General features: G+C 44.6%; 2 protein-coding genes across 2 annotated transcripts; both read right to left on the bottom strand.

Annotated features, from left to right (window-relative positions):
* Positions 1-321: 321 nt before the first annotated feature.
* LOC135514441 (uncharacterized) lies at positions 322-6740 on the bottom strand. The gene is made up of 3 exons (XM_064937943.1): positions 6288-6740; positions 3096-3198; positions 322-570 (listed from the first exon to the last, which is right to left on the bottom strand). The coding sequence occupies exons 1-3, from the start codon at positions 6738-6740 to the stop codon at positions 473-475; spliced, it is 654 nt and encodes a 217-aa protein (XP_064794015.1). The 3' UTR covers positions 322-472.
* Positions 6741-7903: 1163 nt separating this feature from the next.
* On the bottom strand, positions 7904-19047 carry isca1 (iron-sulfur cluster assembly 1). Its single transcript, XM_064936547.1, has 4 exons — positions 18939-19047; positions 16167-16220; positions 13509-13614; positions 7904-10645 (listed from the first exon to the last, which is right to left on the bottom strand). The coding sequence occupies exons 1-4, from the start codon at positions 19035-19037 to the stop codon at positions 10497-10499; spliced, it is 408 nt and encodes a 135-aa protein (XP_064792619.1). The 5' UTR covers positions 19038-19047; the 3' UTR covers positions 7904-10496.
* Positions 19048-19061: the final 14 nt, after the last annotated feature.

Here is a 19061-nt window from a genome sequence, read left to right on the forward strand (position 1 = left end):
CCTGTCTAATTCTTTCTGCATGTGGTTCAATTACCAGTGCAAACAGAAGAGGGGAGAGAGGACATCCCTGTCTTGTGCCCCTTTCTAAAGCAATTTCATCAGATAATGTATATTTAAATCAGATAATGTTATATTTCAATCAGAAAATGTTATATTTAAATAAGATAATGTTATATTTAACTTAGAAAATGTTATATTTAAATGAGAAAATGTTATATTTAAATCAGGTAATGTTTATTTTAATATATGTATGTATATATGTATATTTGCGCTTCAGGACATTTACATAATATTTTTATTAAATGTCTTTCAGGTAGGGAGGTGTGGGGGGAGCAAAGGAAGGAGGCGTGATGGTGGGGGAGCAAAGGAGGGAGGCGTGGTGATGGTGGAGCAGAGGAGGGAGGTGTTGTGGGAGGTGCGTTTGAGGCTGATGGTTTATAAAGTTCTGGAGAGGTTGTCATGGTCACCCCGCTCAAAGGTCGCGATCCCTGCTGGACATCCACAGGATCCCCCTGAACAACTTCCTCTGCAGGTCCCTCAGGTCCTCAAAGTAATGCACGCTAGTCACACCTGGAACACAGTACATTGATTGGTTGGTTGATTGACATTCATACAGTGTCTTCAGAATGTATTTCACACCCTTTGATTTATTCCACATTTTGCTGTGTTACAGACTGAATTCAACACGGATTAACTTCTTGACGCACGCATCCCTTTAGCGGGATAATTTTCATCAACATCCTCTGAATTGCAGCGTGCCAAATTCAAATTAAATTACTAAAATTATTTACTTTTCATGAAATCACAAGTGCAATATAGCAAAACACAGTTTAGCTTGTTGTTAATCCACCTGGCGTGTCAGATTTCAATACAGCTTTTCGGCGAAAGCATACCAAGCGTTTATGTAAGAACATCTCTCTCAGTTGACAAAATATTACAAACACTAGCAACCAAGTAGATTGGTCACAAAAGTCAAAGCAATAGATTAAATCGCTTACCTTTGATGATCTTCGGATGTTTGCGCTCACGAGACTCCCAGTTACACAATAAATGTTCCTTTTGTTCCATAAAGATTATTTTTATATCCAAAATACCTCCATTTGTTTGGCGCGTTATGTTCTGAAATCCACAGGCTCGAGCGGTCACGACTTTTTCCCATCTGCATAACATTGCAAAAACCAGGAGCTTTCTGTCCATAAATGATGCAGAAAAATGAATCCATGCTTTTGTTACTTCTAGGTTAGACTACCGCAATGCTCTACTTTCCTGCTACCCGGATAAAGCACTACATAAACTTCAGTTAGTGCTAAATACGGCTGCTAAAACCCTGACTAGAACCTAACAAATTGATCATATTACTCCAAGGTTTTACTGCTAACCTACAAAGCATTACATGAGGTTGCTCCTCCCTATCTTTCCGATTTGGTCCTGCCGTACATACCTACACGTACGCCCCGGTCACAAGACGCAGGCCTCCTAATTTAGAATTTCTAAGCAAACAGCTGGAGTCAGGGCTTTCTCCTATAGAGCTCCATTTTTATGGAATGGTCTGCCTACCCATGTCAGAGACGCAGACTCGGTCTCAACCTTTAAGTCTTTACTGAAGACTCATCTCTTCAGTGGGTCATATGATTGAGTGTAGTCTGGCCCAGGAGTGGGAAGGTGAACGGAAAGGCTCTGGAGCAACGAACCGCCCTTGCTGTCTCTGCCTGGCCGGTTCCCCTCCACTGGGATTCTCTGCCTCTAACCCTATTACAGGGGCTGAGTCACTGGCTTACTGGTGTTCTTCCATACCGTCCCTAGGAGGGGTGCGTCACTTGAGTGGGTTGAGTCACTGACGTGATCTTCCTGTCTGGGTTGGCACCCCACCTTGGGTTGTGCCGTGGCGGAGATCTTTGTGGGCTATACTCTGCCTTGTCTCAGGATGGTAAGTTGGTGGTTGAAGTTATCCATCTAGTGGTGTGGGGACTGTGCTTTGGCCAAGTGGGTGGGGTTATATCCTGCCTGTTTGTTCCTGTCCAGGGGTATCATCGGATGGGGCCACAGTGTCTCCTGACCCCTCCTGTCTCAGCCTCCAGTATTTATGTTGCAGTAGTTTGTGTCGGGGGGCTAGTCTGTTATATCTGGAGTACTTCTCCTGTATTATCCGGTGTCCTGTGTGAATTTAAGTATGTTTTTTCTCTCTCTCTCTCTACCTGTCTCAGATCTGCTGTTTTCAACTCTCTAGAGACAGCAGGAGCGGTTGAGATTCTCTTAATGATCGGCTATGTAAACCCAACTGACATTTACTCCTGAGGTGCTGACCTGTTGCACCCTCTACAACCACTGTGATTATTATTATTTGACCCTGCTGGTTATTTATGAACATTTGGCCATGTTCTGTTATAATCTGGCCACACCTCAGAGCCTGGTTCCTCTTTAGGTATCTTCCTAGGTCCCTGCCTTTCTTGGGAGTTTTTCCTAGCCACCATGCTTCTACACCTGCATTGCTTGCTGTTTGGGGTTTTAGGCTGGGTTTCTGTACAGCACTTTGAAATATCAGCTGATGTACGAAGGGCTATATACATACATTTGCTTTGGTCAGATTTACCAAATTCAGGGAGAGGGAGAGCTTTGTACACATCTCTGCATTAAAGTTCCCAGCCACTAGGAGCAGCGCCTCTGGATGAGCGTTTTCCTGGTTGCTTATGGCCTTAAACAGCTCATTGAGTGCAGTTTTAGTGCCAGCATCGGTCTCTGGTGGTATGTCGAAAGCTACGAAAAATACAGATGATAACTCTCTAGGTAGATAGTGTGATCTACATCTTATCATTAGATACTCTACCTGTTTCCCCAAATCCAGAACAGACTCTGGGAAACACAGTACTACATAGAGACATGACTACATGGAACTCTATTCCACATCAAGTAACACATGCAAGCATTTTAAACAAAATTATTTAAAAAAAACTAAAACCGCACCTTATGGAACTGTGAACATGTCATTTAGATACTGTATGCGGTGGTGTCATGTGTGTAAAATTGCAGGAAATACACTTTCAAAACAGCAACATTTTCACCCCAGGGGAAAATACTTGGTACCATGTTGGGCTTACCAGGTTCTATCGCCATGCGTTGTGCTGCTACTGCTGTATCCTTGATCCAGGCTGCAGGTCTCTGGTTCGACCACTCCTTCAACCCCAGGATGTCTGGACACACCTGAATTGATTGATTGGATTTATTTGAGAATTTAAAAAGTTGAAGGTTGGTCCTACCGGAGACAGCGAGGGAGTTAAGGGTACCAGGTTTTAGCCCATGACTTGATCTGGAAAAAGCGGTGAAGGAGGAGCATAGAACAGTAATCTGCTTCTCAAATAGAACAGTAATCTGTTTCTCAAATAGGACAGTAATCTGCTTCTCAAATAGAACAGTAATCTGCTTCTCAAATAGAACAGTAATCTGTTTCTCAAATAGGACAGTAATCTGCTTCTCAAATAGAACAGTAATCTGCTTCTCAAATAGAACAGTAATCTGCTTCTCAAATAGAATAGTAATCTGCGGCTCGGTCATGTTGTCAACAAGGCAGCATGGTGCATCGTCCAGAAACATTTTCCATAAAATATGTTACAATTTTCAAAATAGTTTTAATTGGGAAGTCAGATCAAAGCCTTTTTTTTAATCAACAGCAATCACAAAAAAAATCCTACTCATTACTCCACGTGACCCACATCACTTTTGTATTGAGCCGACTTCGCCATCACCCAAAACGGGGCACCTGGCTCCACAAAGGAAAGGCCCGGGGCCTTAATCAACACGAACCAGCGGAAGGCCCGGGGCCTTAATCAACACTAACCCGGGAAAGGCCACTGTTGACTACCACTGAGCCTGCCTCCCAGTCAAACTACCACTGAGCCTGCCTCCCAGTCAAACTACCACTGTGCCTCCCAGTCAAACGACCACTGTGCCTGCCTCCCAGTCAAACTACCACTGAGCCTGCCTCCCAGTCAAACTACCACTGTGCCTCCCAGTCAAACTACCACTACCTCCCAGTCAAACTACCACTACCTCCCAGTCAAACTACCACTGTGCCTCCCAGTCAAACTACCACTGTGCCTGCCTCCCAGTCAAACTACCACTGTGCCTGCCTCCCAGTCAAACTACCACTGTGCCTCCCAGTCAAACTACCACTGTGCCTCCCAGTCAAACTACCACTGCCTCCCAGTCAAACTACCACTGCCTCCCAGTCAAACTACCACTGTGCCTCCCAGTCAAACTACCACTGCCTCCCAGTCAAACTACCACTGTGCCTGCCTCCCAGTCAAACTACCACTGTGCCTCCCAGTCAAACTACCACTGTGCCTCCCAGTCAAACTACCACTACCTCCCAGTCAAACTACCACTGTGTCTGCCTCCCAGTCAAACTACCACTGTGCCTCCCAGTCAAACTACCACTGTACCTCCCAGTCAAACTACCACTGTGCCTCCCAGTCAAACTACCACTGTGTCTACCTCCCAGTCAAACTACCACTGTGCCTCCCAGTCACCAGTTTTCATATGTTTTAATTTGAGAAATACGGCACCAAACATCTTAGATGGAAAATTGCGCAACGAAAACCTCCTCGGCAAAAGCAAACATTTATTAAAAATGTCTTGATTTACCTTCTATTTTATCGCCCCCAGAAACCTCCTTTTACTCTCTGTTCCAGACATTCTAGATGACCAATTCTTATTGCTTTTAGCCGTACCCTTATCCTACTCCTCCTCTGTTCCTCTGGCGATGTAGAGGTGAATCCAGGCCCTGCAGTGCCTAGCTCCACTCCTATTCCCCAGGCGCTCTCTTTTGATGACTTCTCTAACCGTAATAGCCTTGGTTTCATGCATGTTAACATTAGAAGCCTCCTCCCAAAGTTTGTTCTCTTCACTGCTTTAGCACACTCTGCCAACCCAGATGTCCTAGCTGTGTCTGAATCCTGGCTTAGGAAGACCACCAAAAATTCTGAAATTGTCATCCCAAACTACAACATTTTCAGACAAGATAGAACTGCCAAAGGGGGAGGTGTTGCAATCTACTGCAAAGATAGCCTGCATAGTTCTGTCCTACTATCCAGGTCTGTACCCAAACAATTTGAACTTCTACTTTTAAAAATCCACCTCTCTAAAAACAAGACTCTCACCGTTGCCGCCTGCTATAGATCACCCTCTGCCCCCAGCTGTGCTCTGGACACCATATGTGAACTGATTGCCCCCCATCTATCTTCAGAGGTTGTGCTGCTAGGCGACCTAAAATGGAACATGTTTAACACCCCAGCCATCCTACAATCTAATCTTGATGCCCTCAATCTCACACAAATTATCAATGAACCTACCAGGTACCTCCCCAAAGCCTTAAACACGGGCACCCTCACAGATATCATCCTAACCAACTTGCCCTCTAAATACACCTCTGCTGTCTTCAACCAAGATCTCAGCGATCATTGCATGCATCCGTAATGGGTCAGCTGTCAAACGACCTCCACTCATCACTGTCAAACGCTCCCTGAAACACTTCAGCGAGCAGGCCTTTCTAATCGACCTGGCCAGGTATCCTGGAAGGATATTGATCTCATCCCGTCAGTAGAGGATGCCTGGGTATTTTTTTAAATTGCCTTCCTAACCATCTTAAATAAGCATGCCCCATTCAAGAAATTTAGAACCAGGAACAGATATAGCCCTTGGTTCTCCCCAGACCTGACTGTCCTTAACCAACACAAAAACATCCTATGGCGTTCTGCATTAACATCGAAGAGCCCCCGTGATATGCAGCTGTTCAGGGAAGCTAGAAACCAATATACATAGGCAGTTAGAAAAGCCAAGGCTAGCTTTTTCAAGCAGAAATTTATTTCCTGCAACACTAACTCAAAAAAGTTCTGGGACACTGTAAAGTCCATGGAGAATAAGAACACCTCCTCCCAGCTTCCCACTGCACTGAGGATAGGAAACACTGTCACCACTGATAAATCCACCATAATTGAGAATTTAAATAAGCATTTTTCTACGGCTGGCCATGCTTTCCACCTGGCTAAATAAAGGTGAAAAAAAAAAAAAAAAACCTTAGACTCATTCAAACTATTTCAAGGAAGTGTGTACTGGATATGTTGTTGCTACGACGACAAACAATAATATTGCTGCTAAGGTGTTTTTCAGTGATGCGAGAGACAGACATTCCCTTCGTCTAGCCGAGTTCTGCTAGGAGCAAACCCCAATTTGAGTCACCTTAACCTGGGGCAGGCTAACTCGTTTCACACGGAGCCATAACAGAATCAACATACCTCACCCTTCTGGAACAGATCCCTCACCAAGGACAGCGAATCACAGCTCTTCGCAGTCCTCCATGCCGCAAGATAGGGTAGGAAAAACAAATTAGGGGAAACCGGGCTGGGTCTCTCGCTCCTTGGTTGGCTGCTATTGGTGGAGGCGGGACCAGTGGTGAGTCCCGGGGTGTTGGGGGCAGGCCGAGGGTTAAGGGCTGGTGTGGGGGTAGAGGAGGAGAAGGGCGTGGTTGGTCTCTGGTGGTACCACTTCCGACACTGGGTGTCTGAGAGTCTCGTGATGCATTCTGGGAGCTGGGCCTTGGAGCGGGTGGTGGCGGTCGTTTCTCGGACTGCGGGGAGGCTGAAGGAGGGGAGGAGGCTGACGTTACGGGGGAGGGGCCCATTAGGGGGTGTGGTTCTCACAGCCAGTTGGGTCAGCAGCTCAGAGATCTGAAACAGGGGTGTATTCATTAGATTCCTCTGCAAAACGTTTTGCAATAGAAACTGTATACGGTTTATTCCAGGAACCAAACGGAAGCAAACTACGTTAAACAGAGCCGGACCTACGCGGATGTTTCCATTAGAAACTCATGTTGTTTTCATTGAAAAACATTTTCCATTTGGAGTAAACAGTTTATATTGGAAAAGTTTTGCACCAGACCAAACGTTTTGCAACGGAATTGACTAATGAATACACCCCAGGGTTGTTTTCATTCGTGGATACCTCAGTGAAACGTTTTGCAACGGAAAACAATGTTTGGTCCCGTTTGGTTGCTGCTGAATTACACCCCAGGAGGAGCCATGAGGACGGAACACGTAAACTCTGGACTGTTTTACTGTCTCAACATCTGACAACTCCTGTATAGGTTAACATCAGCTAACCACACGATACGATATAGCAAGCGGATGCCCGACTGCAGTCCATGACGTGGCACACAAATATTGTTTAACGCAATACAAGCCTGCTCACCTAGTCAAAGCAGGAACTTGACAATTGTTTCATGCCGCGTGATGATTTGACCTCATTTTTTAATATATATATATTTTTTATCTTCCCGAGTTTCCAGTTGAATGAATGACATTGACATAATTCCATGGTTACCTACCTTAATCCCGTAAGAATCTCTGTGTTCTAGCCCTCTCTTCCTCCGTCGGTTTCCCATGATTCATCTCAGTAGTGTCTCGGCAGAATATTTAAAAACATTGCATACAGTAAACTCTCTGACTCTGCTAACGGTACTGGAGGTGATGTCATAATAACAACAGGAAGCGTCCCTTCTGATGTAATAGTGACCTGAAGTGACGATGTCCTTTGGGATCAGAAAAGGGACAGTTGATTCTGGTCAGTCTATTCATCGACCTAGACTAGTGGATACATTACAGTGACCTATACTTGAACATTTGGTTATAAATAATTGTTTCATAACAATTACAGAGGACAAAAATAAATAAAAAATCTAGCTAACTATCAGTCACTATACAACCCTGGATTTCATCTCACTATACAACAGAAATCTAACCAAAACTTCAAAATAAATCATCACAACAGAAATAATCATTCACTTCACAACCCTTAAATTATCCATACCATGTTTTACTGAGACAGAAAGAGTAGAAACGACAAGGAGAGTAACCACAGATTTAAAATATATTTATTCTCGTCGACGAGTCACCAACTGTACACTAGTTACATATCTGTAGTATTCACAGCACACAGCCTATATAGCTACACACTGAGTGTACAAAACATTAAGGACACCTGCTCTCTCCATGATAGACTGACCAGGTGAATCCAGGTGAAAGATATGATCCCTTATTGATGTCACTAAATCCACTTCAATCAGTGTAGATGAAGGGGAGAAGACGGGGTTAAAGAATGATTTTTAAGCATTCAGGAGGTTGAATGGGCAACACAAAATATTTAAGCGCCTTTGAATAGGGTATGGTAGAAGGTGCACCGGTTTGTGTCAAGAACTGCAACGCTGCTGTGTTTTTCACACTCAACAGTTTCCTGTGTGTATCAAGAATGGTCCACCACCCAAAGGACATCCAGCCAACTTGACATAACTGTGGGAATCATTGGAGTCAACATGGGCCAGCATCCCTGTGGAACACTTTGGACACCTTGTAGAGTCAACATGGGCCAGCATCCCTGTGGAACGCTTTGGACACCTTGTAGAGTCAACATGGGCCAGCATCCCTGTGGAACGCTTTGGACACCTTGTAGAGTCAACATGGGCCAGCATCCCTGTGGAACGCTTTGGACACCTTGTAGAGTCAACATGGGCCAGCATCCCTGTGGAACGCTTTGGACACCTTGTGGAGTCCATGTCCAGATGAATTGAGTCTGTTCTGAGGGCAAAAGGAAGTGCAGCTCAATATTAGGAAGGTGTTCCTAATGTTTTGTACACTCAGTTCATTCTTTACACATATATACACACACCACTGGTCAAAAGTTTTAGAACACCTACTCATTCCAGGGTTTTAGAACACCTACTCATTCCAGGGTTTTAGAACACCTACTCATTCCAGGGTTTTAGAACACCTACTCATTCAAGGGTTTTTCTTTATTTTGTTACAATTTTCTACATTGTAGAATGATAGTGAAGACATCAAAACTATGAAATAACACATATAGAATCATGTAGTAACCCCCCAAACAAATCAGAATATATTTTAATATTTGAGATTCTTCAAAATAGCCACCCTTTGCCTTGATGACAGCTTTGCACACTCTTGGCACCGTTGCGCCACTTGGGAGGCCCCAGCCAATTAATAAAATGGACTACTTTAAAATTGAGATAGCACGGGTAGCACTATTGAGGCGGTCACAGACCTCCATTTCTCTCAGGAAACAATGTCATGCTGCTTCCCCGACTTCAGCATTAACCATCAAACACGCCCAACAAGTCCTTGTCTTTATGTGACTGTATTCAACCTACAGGTAACTACTGAAATAATGGGAACACTGGAGTAAATTAGGGAAACAAAGTATATTGAAAGCAGGTGCTTCCACACAGGCGTGGTTCCTGAGTTAAATTCAGTAATTAACATCCCATCATGCTTAGGGTCACGTATACAAATTGTGGGTGGCCCATTAGTTTCATGCCCTGTGGATGGCAGTGGTCACTGAATGGTTTGATGAGCATGAAAACGATGTGAACCATATGTCGTGGCCGTCTCAGTCACCAGATCTCAACCCAATTGAACACTACCGGGAGATTCAGGAGCAACACCTGAGACTGCGTTTTTCACCACCATCAACAAAAAAACACACAAAATGGTGGAATTTCTCGTGGAAGAATGGCGTCTCATCCCTCCAATAGAGTTCCAGACACTGGTAGAATTCATGCCAAGATGGACTGAAGCTGTTCTGATTGGTGGAGGCCCAACGCCCTATTGAGACGCTATATGTTGGTGTTTCCTTTACTTTGGCAGCTCTCCAAGTCTCTCAGGTACTGTGTCTATGGTTACTACCAGAACCACATGCATGTCTATGTAACAAGGTTTCAAGGGGCTCGGCCTGTCACAGCCCAGTGTTTAGATTCACGGTAGATGTAGTTTTAGGGGGCTCGGCATGTCACAGCCCAGTGTTTAGATTCACGGTAGATGTAGTTTTAGGGGGCTCGGCATGTCACAGCCCAGTGTTTTGATAGATTATATTAGCCCTACAGTACACCATCACAAGACCCACAGCAACAGGAAGACAACTCATCCTGTTCTGTAGCAGCACAGAAACATCCATGTCCGTCTCACTCCTCCTCCTCTCACATTGTGTTTATCAGGCCTTTATTCACTTCACTCACAGGCCTCCAGGTAAGGTGTGTGTGTGAGTGAGAGAGGGTTGGGAGGTGTGTGTGTGAGTGAGAGAGGGTTGGGAGGTGTGTGTGTGAGTGAGAGAGGGTTGGGAGGTGTGTGTGTGAGTGAGAGAGGGTTGGGAGGTGTGTGTGTGAGTGAGAGAGGGTTGGGAGGTGTGTGTGTGAGTGAGAGAGGGTTGGGAGGTGTGTGTGTGAGTGAGAGAGGGTTGGGAGGTGTGTGTGTGAGTGAGAGAGGGTTGGGAGGTGTGTGTGTGAGTGAGAGAGGGTTGGGAGGTGTGTGAGAGTGAGAGAGGGTTGGGAGGTGTGTGAGTGGGTGTTTGTGGGTGGCGAGTATGGGTGCGAGGATGACGTTTGGCTGTGTCGGGAGCCCAGGCCTCAGCAGGAAGCCCTCTCACATGTTGAAGCCCTCTCACATGTTGAAGCTCTCTCCACAGCCGCAGGTGCCCTTGATGTTGGGGTTGTTGAAGACAAACTCACTGGATAGCTTGGACTCCACGAAGTCCATCTCGGTCCCCAGCAGAGTGAGCTGGGCCTTCTTCTCTATAAATACACGCACACCTGCAGGAGAGGACTAATAATTATTAGGGCTGTCGAAGTTAATGCGTGACATTAAATGTAAAATGAATTCCTAATCGTTTCCTCAAAGACCTTTTTCAATGCAACACGCATTTCCTCAGAGACCTTTTTAAAATGCAACACAACACACTGCTGTGCCAAGGTTTCCGTCAGGAAAATATGTCCGCCGGACATTATGCCCAGCAGCATTTTAAAATGTACCCATGATGCATTGAGTGAGTAAGCGGATTAGTGCGTCCGACAACGGTGCTCAGAATGACAGATCACCTTTCGAATATGGTAATTTATATTTAACAGAACATTCAAGTCAAGGACGCAACAAGATCCTCCTTCACCGATGATGATGCACTTTGAACATGTTAGAATAAGTGTCCACATTCACTTTTCTCCAGCCAACAAGACGAGTAACGAACAACAAAAATCACTAGCCAATATAAATATACCATCTGCCAGAGTAGAAAAGTGAACCCATTCTATTGGTCAGCTTGTTGAGGAAGAAATGGCCTGTTCCAAAAACAGACTCTGGGACAGTTGTGAGACAACAGATGCCTAATTCATTCAACCAGCAGGCCTAGGCTACATTTTGTAAAACATCCTTTTAAAGCAGTGTCTGATACAACAGATCAGAACGTTAAAACGTAGCCGAACCATTTATTCACATAAGCAAAACCGGACATTCTGAAAGTACTCCGAGCCATGGACTTCTTCTACGCCTCTTTACGCTACAGCCTTATTCTGGATTCAATTGTACCCCCCCCCCAAAAAAAAATAAAATAATCTACGCACTAAACCCCATAATGACAAAGCAAAAAAAACATTCTCTACAGATCCTCTCAAGCGCTGTCAGGTTGGATGGGGAGCTTTTTTCAGGTCTCTCCAGAGAAGTTTGATCAGGTTCTGGTTGGGCCACTCATGGACATTCAGAGACTTGTCCCGAAGCCACTCCTGCTTTCTCTTGGCTGTGTGCTTAGGGTCTTTGTCCTGTTGGAAGGTGAACCTTCACTCCAGTCCGAGGTCCTGAGCGCTCTGGAGCAGGTTTTCATCAAAGATCTCTCTGTACTTTGCTCCGTTCATCTTTCCCTCGATCCTGACTAGTCTCTACTAGTCTCTGCTGCTGAAAAACATCCCCACTGAGGAGTGGCTTCCGTCTGGCCACTCTACCATAAAGGCCTGATTGGTGGAGTTAGGCAGAGATGGTTGTCCTTCTGGAAGTTTCTCCCATCTCCACAGAGGATCTCTAGAGCTCTGTCAGAGTGACCATCGGGTTCTTGGTCAACTCCCTGACCAAGGCCCTTCTCCCCCGATTGCTCAGTTTGGCCAGGCAGCCAACTCTATGAAGAGTCTTGGTGATTCTAAACTTCTTCCATTTAAGAATGATGGCCACTGTGTTCTTGGGGACCATCAATGCTGCAGAAATGTTTTGGTACCCCTTCCCAGATCTCTGCCTCGACACAATACGGTCTCGGAGCTCTACAGACAACTCCGTTGACCTCATGGCTTGGGTTTTGCTGACATGCACTGTCAACTGTGGGATCTTATATAGAACAGTGTCTGCCTTTCCAAATCATGTCCAATCAATTGAATTTACCACAGGTGGACTCCAATCAAGTAGTAGAAACATCTCAAGGATGATCAATGGAAACAGGAAGCACCTGAGCTCAATCTCCAGTCTCATAGCAAAGGGTCTGAATGCAAATAAGGTATCTGTATTTTATTTAATACATTTGAACATTTCTATAAACTTGTTTTCGGTTTGTCATTATGGGGTATTGTGTTTAGAATGATGAGATAAAAAAAAAATATTTAATCCATTTTAGAATAAGGCTGTAACCTAACAAAATGTGGGAAAAGTCAAGGGGCCTGAATACTTTCTGAATGCCCTGTACAAAATGTTAAAAAGCAAATGAGTCTGAAGCAACAGATCAGAATGATTACCTTCAAATGTTGCTGAACTTATTTCTTCACATTTTAAGCGCAGCATTGTACCATCTAAACCGCTGTGGAATATTTTCAATAGCATTTACATTTTTTTTAACAGATGTTAGAAGCTGGTGATCAAAAAAAAAAAAAAAACAGCTTCAAAAACTGTTTGTTTTTGTTGCTATTTAGAGACAGAAAAATGTAGGGAATCACGAGTCAGGGTTTGTTTTCTCTCAAACTAAAATTGAACAAACAATAAATCATTTCCTGGTTGCAGAAACTAGCACAGCCGAAGCCAGAACAGCATTCCCATTGGCAGATTCCACTCCGGTGGGAGAAATCAATAGGTTACTATACCAGACAATGACAACACTGAGCAACACTATTATTCCACAATTACTGCAGATATATTAAAGATTCTGAAATTACAACGCAAAAACCCTAAACAATCCTATGTGTAGCACCTTAACGTCAAAGAAGGGAGGAGCAGAGGCCCGCGGCAACATTGGAGCATTAACAGCTGGGTGTTTAGGGTGAAAATTTATTAAAAAAACATAATACAGATGATTTTGTTTCCATCCCTTACAAAGCCTAGTTCGTCTGTAACTCAATACACTGCTTTTTAAAAAGGAAAACTATTTTACAGCAACATTAGGAGACATTGTAACATTACAGTAAAAACACAACTCAGTATTTTACAGCAATAATAAATCACTTATGTTGAGGAGAACATTTCAACATAATGTCGGGGATTTCATTTCAATTGTAGATTAAATAAAAACATCTGACAAGATGAGGATAACTCAACATTTACGGTTTTCCAAAGTGGTCCAAGATGCAATTCTAAACATTAAGATACCGTTGGGATAATGTCATTTAAGATACCGTTGGGATAATGTAATTTAGGATAATGGTGTCTGCTCACCGTCCTGCAGCACCTCCTCGTCAGCCTGATCCTTCTGCTTGGTGAAGTCCAGAGTGTAGGTCATACCGTTACAGCCCCGAGTCCTCACACCCACCTTCAGACCAATCTGGAACACAAACACCATTATACCACTACCTGTAACCCCTCACACCCACCTTCAGACCACTACCCATAACCCCTCACACCCACCTTCAGACCAATCTGGAACACAAACACCATTATACCACTACCCATAACCCCTCACACCCACCTTCAGACCAATCTGGAACACAAACACCATTATACCACTACCCATAACCCCTCACACCCACCTTCAGACCAATCTGGAACACAAACACCATTATACCACTACCCGTAACCCCTCACACCCACCTTCAGACCACTACCCATAACCCCTCACACCCACCTTCAGACCAATCTGGAACACAAACACCATTATACCACTACCCATAACCCCTCACACCCACCTTCAGACCACTACCCATAACCCCTCACACCCACCTTCAGACCAATCTGGAACACAAACACCATTATACCACTACCCGTAACCCCTCACACCCACCTTCAGACCAATCTGGAACACAAACACCATTATACCACTACCCATAACCCCTCACACCCACCTTCAGACCAATCTGGAACACAAACACCATTATACCACTACCCGTAACCCCTCACACCCACCTTCAGACCAATCTGGAACACAAACACCATTATACCACTACCTGTAACCCCTCACACCCACCTTCAGACCACTACCCATAACCCCTCACACCCACCTTCAGACCAATCTGGAACACAAACACCATTATACCACTACCCGTAACCCCTCACACCCACCTTCAGACCAATCTGGAACACAAACACCATTATACCACTACCCGTAACCCCTCACACCCACCTTCAGACCACTACCCATAACCCCTCACACCCACCTTCAGACCAATCTGGAACACAAACACCATTATACCACTACCCGTAACCCCTCACACCCACCTTCAGACCACTACCCATAACCCCTCACACCCACCTTCAGACCAATCTGGAACACAAACACCATTATACCACGACCCGTAACCCCTCACACCCACCTTCAGACCAATCTGGAACACAAACACCATTATACCACTACCCATAACCCCTCACACCCACCTTCAGACCAATCTGGAACACAAACACCATTATACCACTACCCGTAACCCCTCACACCCACCATTATACCACTACCCATAACCCCTCACACCCACCTTCAGACCAATCTGGAACACAAACACCATTATACCACGACCCATAACCCCTCACACCCACCTTCAGACCGATCTGGAACACAAACACCATTATACCACTACCCATAACCCCTCACACCCACCTTCAGACCAATCTGGAACACAAACACCATTATACCACTACCCATAACCCCTCACACCCACCTTCAGACCAATCTGGAACACAAACACCATTATACCACTACCCGTAACCCCTCACACCCACCTTCAGACCACTACCCATAACCCCTCACACCCACCTTCAGACCAATCTGGAACACAAACACCATTATACCACTACCCATAACCCCTCACACCCACCTTCAGACCAATCTGGAACACAAACACCATTATACCACTACCCATAACCCCTCACACCCACCTTCAGACCAATCTGGAACACAAACACCATTATACCACTACCCGTAACCCCTCACACCCACCTTCAGACCACTACCCATATAACCACCTTCAGACCAATCTGGAACACAAACACCATTATACCACTACCCGTAACCCCTCACACCCACCTTCAGACCAATCTGGAACACAAACACCATTATACCACTACCCGTAACCCCTCACACCCACCTTCAGACCAATCTGGAACACAAACACCATTATACCACTACCCATAACCCCTCACACCCACCTTCAGACCAATCTGGAACACAAACACCATTATACCACTACCCGTAACCCCTCACACCCACCTTCAGACCAATCTGGAACACAAACACCATTATACCACTACCCATAACCCCTCACACCCACCTTCAGACCACTACCCATATAACCACCTTCAGACCAATCTGGAACACAAACACCATTATACCACTACCCATAACCCCTCACACCCACCTTCAAACCAATCTGGAACACCATTATACCACGACCCATAACCCCTCACACCCACCTTCAGACCAATCTGGAACACCATTATACCACTACCCATAACCCCTCACACCCACCTTCAGACCAATCTGGAACACAAACACCATTATACCACGACCCATAACCCCTCACACCCACCTTCAGACCACTACCCATATAACCACCTTCAGACCAATCTGGAACACAAACACCATTATACCACTACCCATAACCCCTCACACCCACCTTCAGACCACTACCCATAACCCCTCACACCCACCTTCAAACCAATCTGGAACACCATTATACCACGACCCATAACCCCTCACACCCACCTTCAGACCAATCTGGAACACCATTATACCACTACCCATAACCCCTCACACCCACCTTCAGACCACTACCCATAACACCACCTTCAGACCAATCTGGACACAGCACTAGGCCCAGAACAAAAGCACTAAAAAGGAGGCCTCCAGGAGAGTTGGAGATTCCTGGGTGAGGTTGGAGGGATACTCACATATTCTGGTTTATCCTCGAGTAAGTTCCTGATCCTATTCACAGCAGATGGAGTCTGGAGAGAGAGACCAGAGGGGTTGACGACACAGTTCATTACAGTATCATATGCACAATCTTCCTACGGCAACTCTAGGAATCTCTGATAGCAGATATAAATATGACTAAGCTGAGACTTCAACTCCTTGCATCCCATTGTAGTATCACCACAACACTGTCAAACACCAGTGAACACAAATATAAAATCAATGAAATTGTTACATTTTACTGACTTACAGTTCATAAGGAAATCAGTCAATTTAAATAAATAGGGCCCTAATCTATGGATTTCACATGAATGGGAATACAGATATGCATCTGTTGGTCACAAATACCATAAAAAAAGGTAGGGGAGTGGATCAGAAAACCAGTCAGTATCTGGTGACCACCATTTGCCTCATGCAGAGTGACATCTGCTTCACACAGAGGGCCTTGCGTTATCATTCCGAAACATGAGTTGATGGCAGTGGCTAAATGGCAGGACAATGGGCCTCAGGATCTCATCATGGTATCTCTGCATTCAAATTGCCTTCGATGAAATGTAAACGTGTTGATCGTCCGTAGCTTATGCCTTCCCATACCATAACCCCACCACGGGGCAGTCTGTTCACAACGTTGACATCAGCAACGGGATCAGAAACCCGGATTCATCTGTAAAGAGCACCTCTCCAGCCTGCCAGTGGCCATCAAAGGTGAGCATTTGACCACTTAAAGCCGGTTACGACACCAAACTGCAGTCAGGTCAAGACCCCGCTGAGGACGATGAGCTTCCCTGAGACCGGTTCTACACAGTTTTTGTAGAAATTCTTTGGTTGTTTCATCAGCTGTCTAAGTGGCTGGTCTCTGATGATCCCGCAGGTGAAGAAACCAGATGTGGAGGTCCCGGGTTGGCGTGGTTACACGTGGTCTACGGTAGTGAGGCCAGTTGGACGTACTGCCAATTTCTCAAAAACGACATTGGAGGTGGCTTATGGTAGAGAATTGAACATTTTCTGGCAACAATTCTGGCAAGGCCAATTGCACACCTACCTCAACTTGAGACATATGTGGCATTGTGTTGTGAAAAAAAATTACATCCCTAGTACAAGGTGCACCTGTGTAATGATCATGCCGTTCAATCAGCTTCTTGATATGCAACACCTGTGAGGGGGATGGATTATCTTGGCGAAGGAGAAATGCTCACTGACAGGGATGTAAACAAATTTGTCCACAACATTTCTGGGACCTTTTATTTCAGCTCCATGAAACCAAAACTTGACAAGATGCGTTTATATTTTTGTCTATAACTGTAACACCAAAACACACAATTTCTAATTACATTTTAGGATGGTTAGCTGGAGCAGAAGTCACATTTTCTTCCTCAAGCGCCCAAAACTCTGAGCGGACACCACTAGGCAGAACATACGAGTTGATTGAAACAAAATACAAGAAAAGGCTACTAGTTTAAAACCATCTAGGAAATGTAAGATATTTAAGAAGACCCAAACACATATTCCCAGGAAATGGATTGAGATCAGAAGATTGACATGGAGATTCATTTGGAACGTTTTACCAGTAAAATGTAAAGAACTAGTAGGCATGATGAGTGGTGGCCTATTTTGGAAATTAGGTAGCCTGTGACTAACTTGGTGTTTGATGGTATTACAAATAGAACATGTTGAGACATTAAACATAGAAAATGTTATTGAGACAATGTGTAGCATAGGCAGACATTGCAATTTGAATATGCATTTAAATGCATATTCTATAATGATAGGGTATTCAATTGGCTACATCTGTCGCGACAAACTCAGATAATCGTGACATTTAAATTACTTGGTCACCTAACAGCTCTACACCAAATAGGTAATAAAGGTTTGCATCCCTATGAGCTTATATAATCAGAAGTCCATTCTAAGTTGTTAATGTTTTTTGACGTTTTGACCCATAACCGTGTTGTCATTGTTGTCACAATAGCAGTTTGGTTCACCTCGACAGAGGGACTGGGCTGTCCAACAGCAACTACAGTGAGCTGAGCTACTTTATCACGACGCCACAGAGGCCTTTATCTCCAAAACCCCGTGCCTGCAGACAGTTGATGTTAACAAGCTGGTTAACATTTCATGTAAGAAACTGTGCTGCTCCCTTCTCATCGGGCCCGGAAGTAGCTTTCTGTGTCATTGGAAATGAGTGACAAACGTCCTTTAGGTAGCTACTGTAGCTATAGATAAAAACGAGTGTATTCCTAATCACTTGCTCGCTTGTTAGATAGATTACCTAGTTAAAACACAGTTCTCAAATCACCACCACACGCACTCATTTTTGAAAAGCCTCAATCCGAAATTAAGGCATGGATTTAGCGGATTAAACAGCAGGTAGTTTGGGCGGACAGGAGCTCCGAACCTATTAACGACATTTCAGCACCAAAACAATAGCGAGCAAAACTTTGGGTGCTGAAATCAGTAGTTTATTTGTATGCAGAAATATATAAACCGTAATTTTGTGACGTCGGAGCTCCAGTCCGTTCACACCAGTCGGTCATCAACTCCATTGTAAATTGTTGAGTTTAATCGGCTAACTTGGATTATGAGAATTTAATTGACACATGATGAGTGCCACCAAAAACGACGACATAGCGAGCTGGCTGTCATGTAATACAGCTTTCTGTAACTTCGGAGTAAACGGTTTTAACAATATTCACCGACACTTAAGTGTTTGGAGAGGAAAATAATAATAATAATATTTTTTACACACTTACCAGCGTTAAAGCCGCTCTAGTGGCTAATATCTTTCTTTTACTGACTGCTCGGACGGTCGCCCTAGCCACCATGGAGGCAGACATGCTCGGTAATGACATATCTGAACCACAGATGGAACAATG

The sequence above is a fragment of the Oncorhynchus masou genome, chromosome 25 (genome assembly GCF_036934945.1).
Source record: "Oncorhynchus masou masou isolate Uvic2021 chromosome 25, UVic_Omas_1.1, whole genome shotgun sequence".
NCBI classification, from domain to species: domain Eukaryota; kingdom Metazoa; phylum Chordata; class Actinopteri; order Salmoniformes; family Salmonidae; genus Oncorhynchus; species Oncorhynchus masou.

Coding starts and splice junctions, on each gene's coding strand:
- LOC135514441 (XM_064937943.1), bottom strand. CDS start 6,740: ATGAATACACCCCTGTTTCAGATCTCTGAGCTGCTGACCCAACTGGCT. Junction 3,199..6,287: donor ATCTGTTCCAGAAGGGTGAG/GTATGTTGATTC, acceptor CAATCAATTCAG/GTGTGTCCAGACATCCTGGG. Junction 571..3,095: donor ACGCATGGCGATAGAACCTG/GTAAGCCCAACA, acceptor ACTGTGTTCCAG/GTGTGACTAGCGTGCATTAC.
- isca1 (XM_064936547.1), bottom strand. CDS start 19,037: ATGTCATTACCGAGCATGTCTGCCTCCATGGTGGCTAGGGCGACCGTC. Junction 13,615..16,166: donor TCGAGGATAAACCAGAATAT/GTGAGTATCCCT, acceptor TTTGTGTTCCAG/ATTGGTCTGAAGGTGGGTGT. Junction 10,646..13,508: donor CGAGGAGGTGCTGCAGGACG/GTGAGCAGACAC, acceptor CCTCTCCTGCAG/GTGTGCGTGTATTTATAGAG.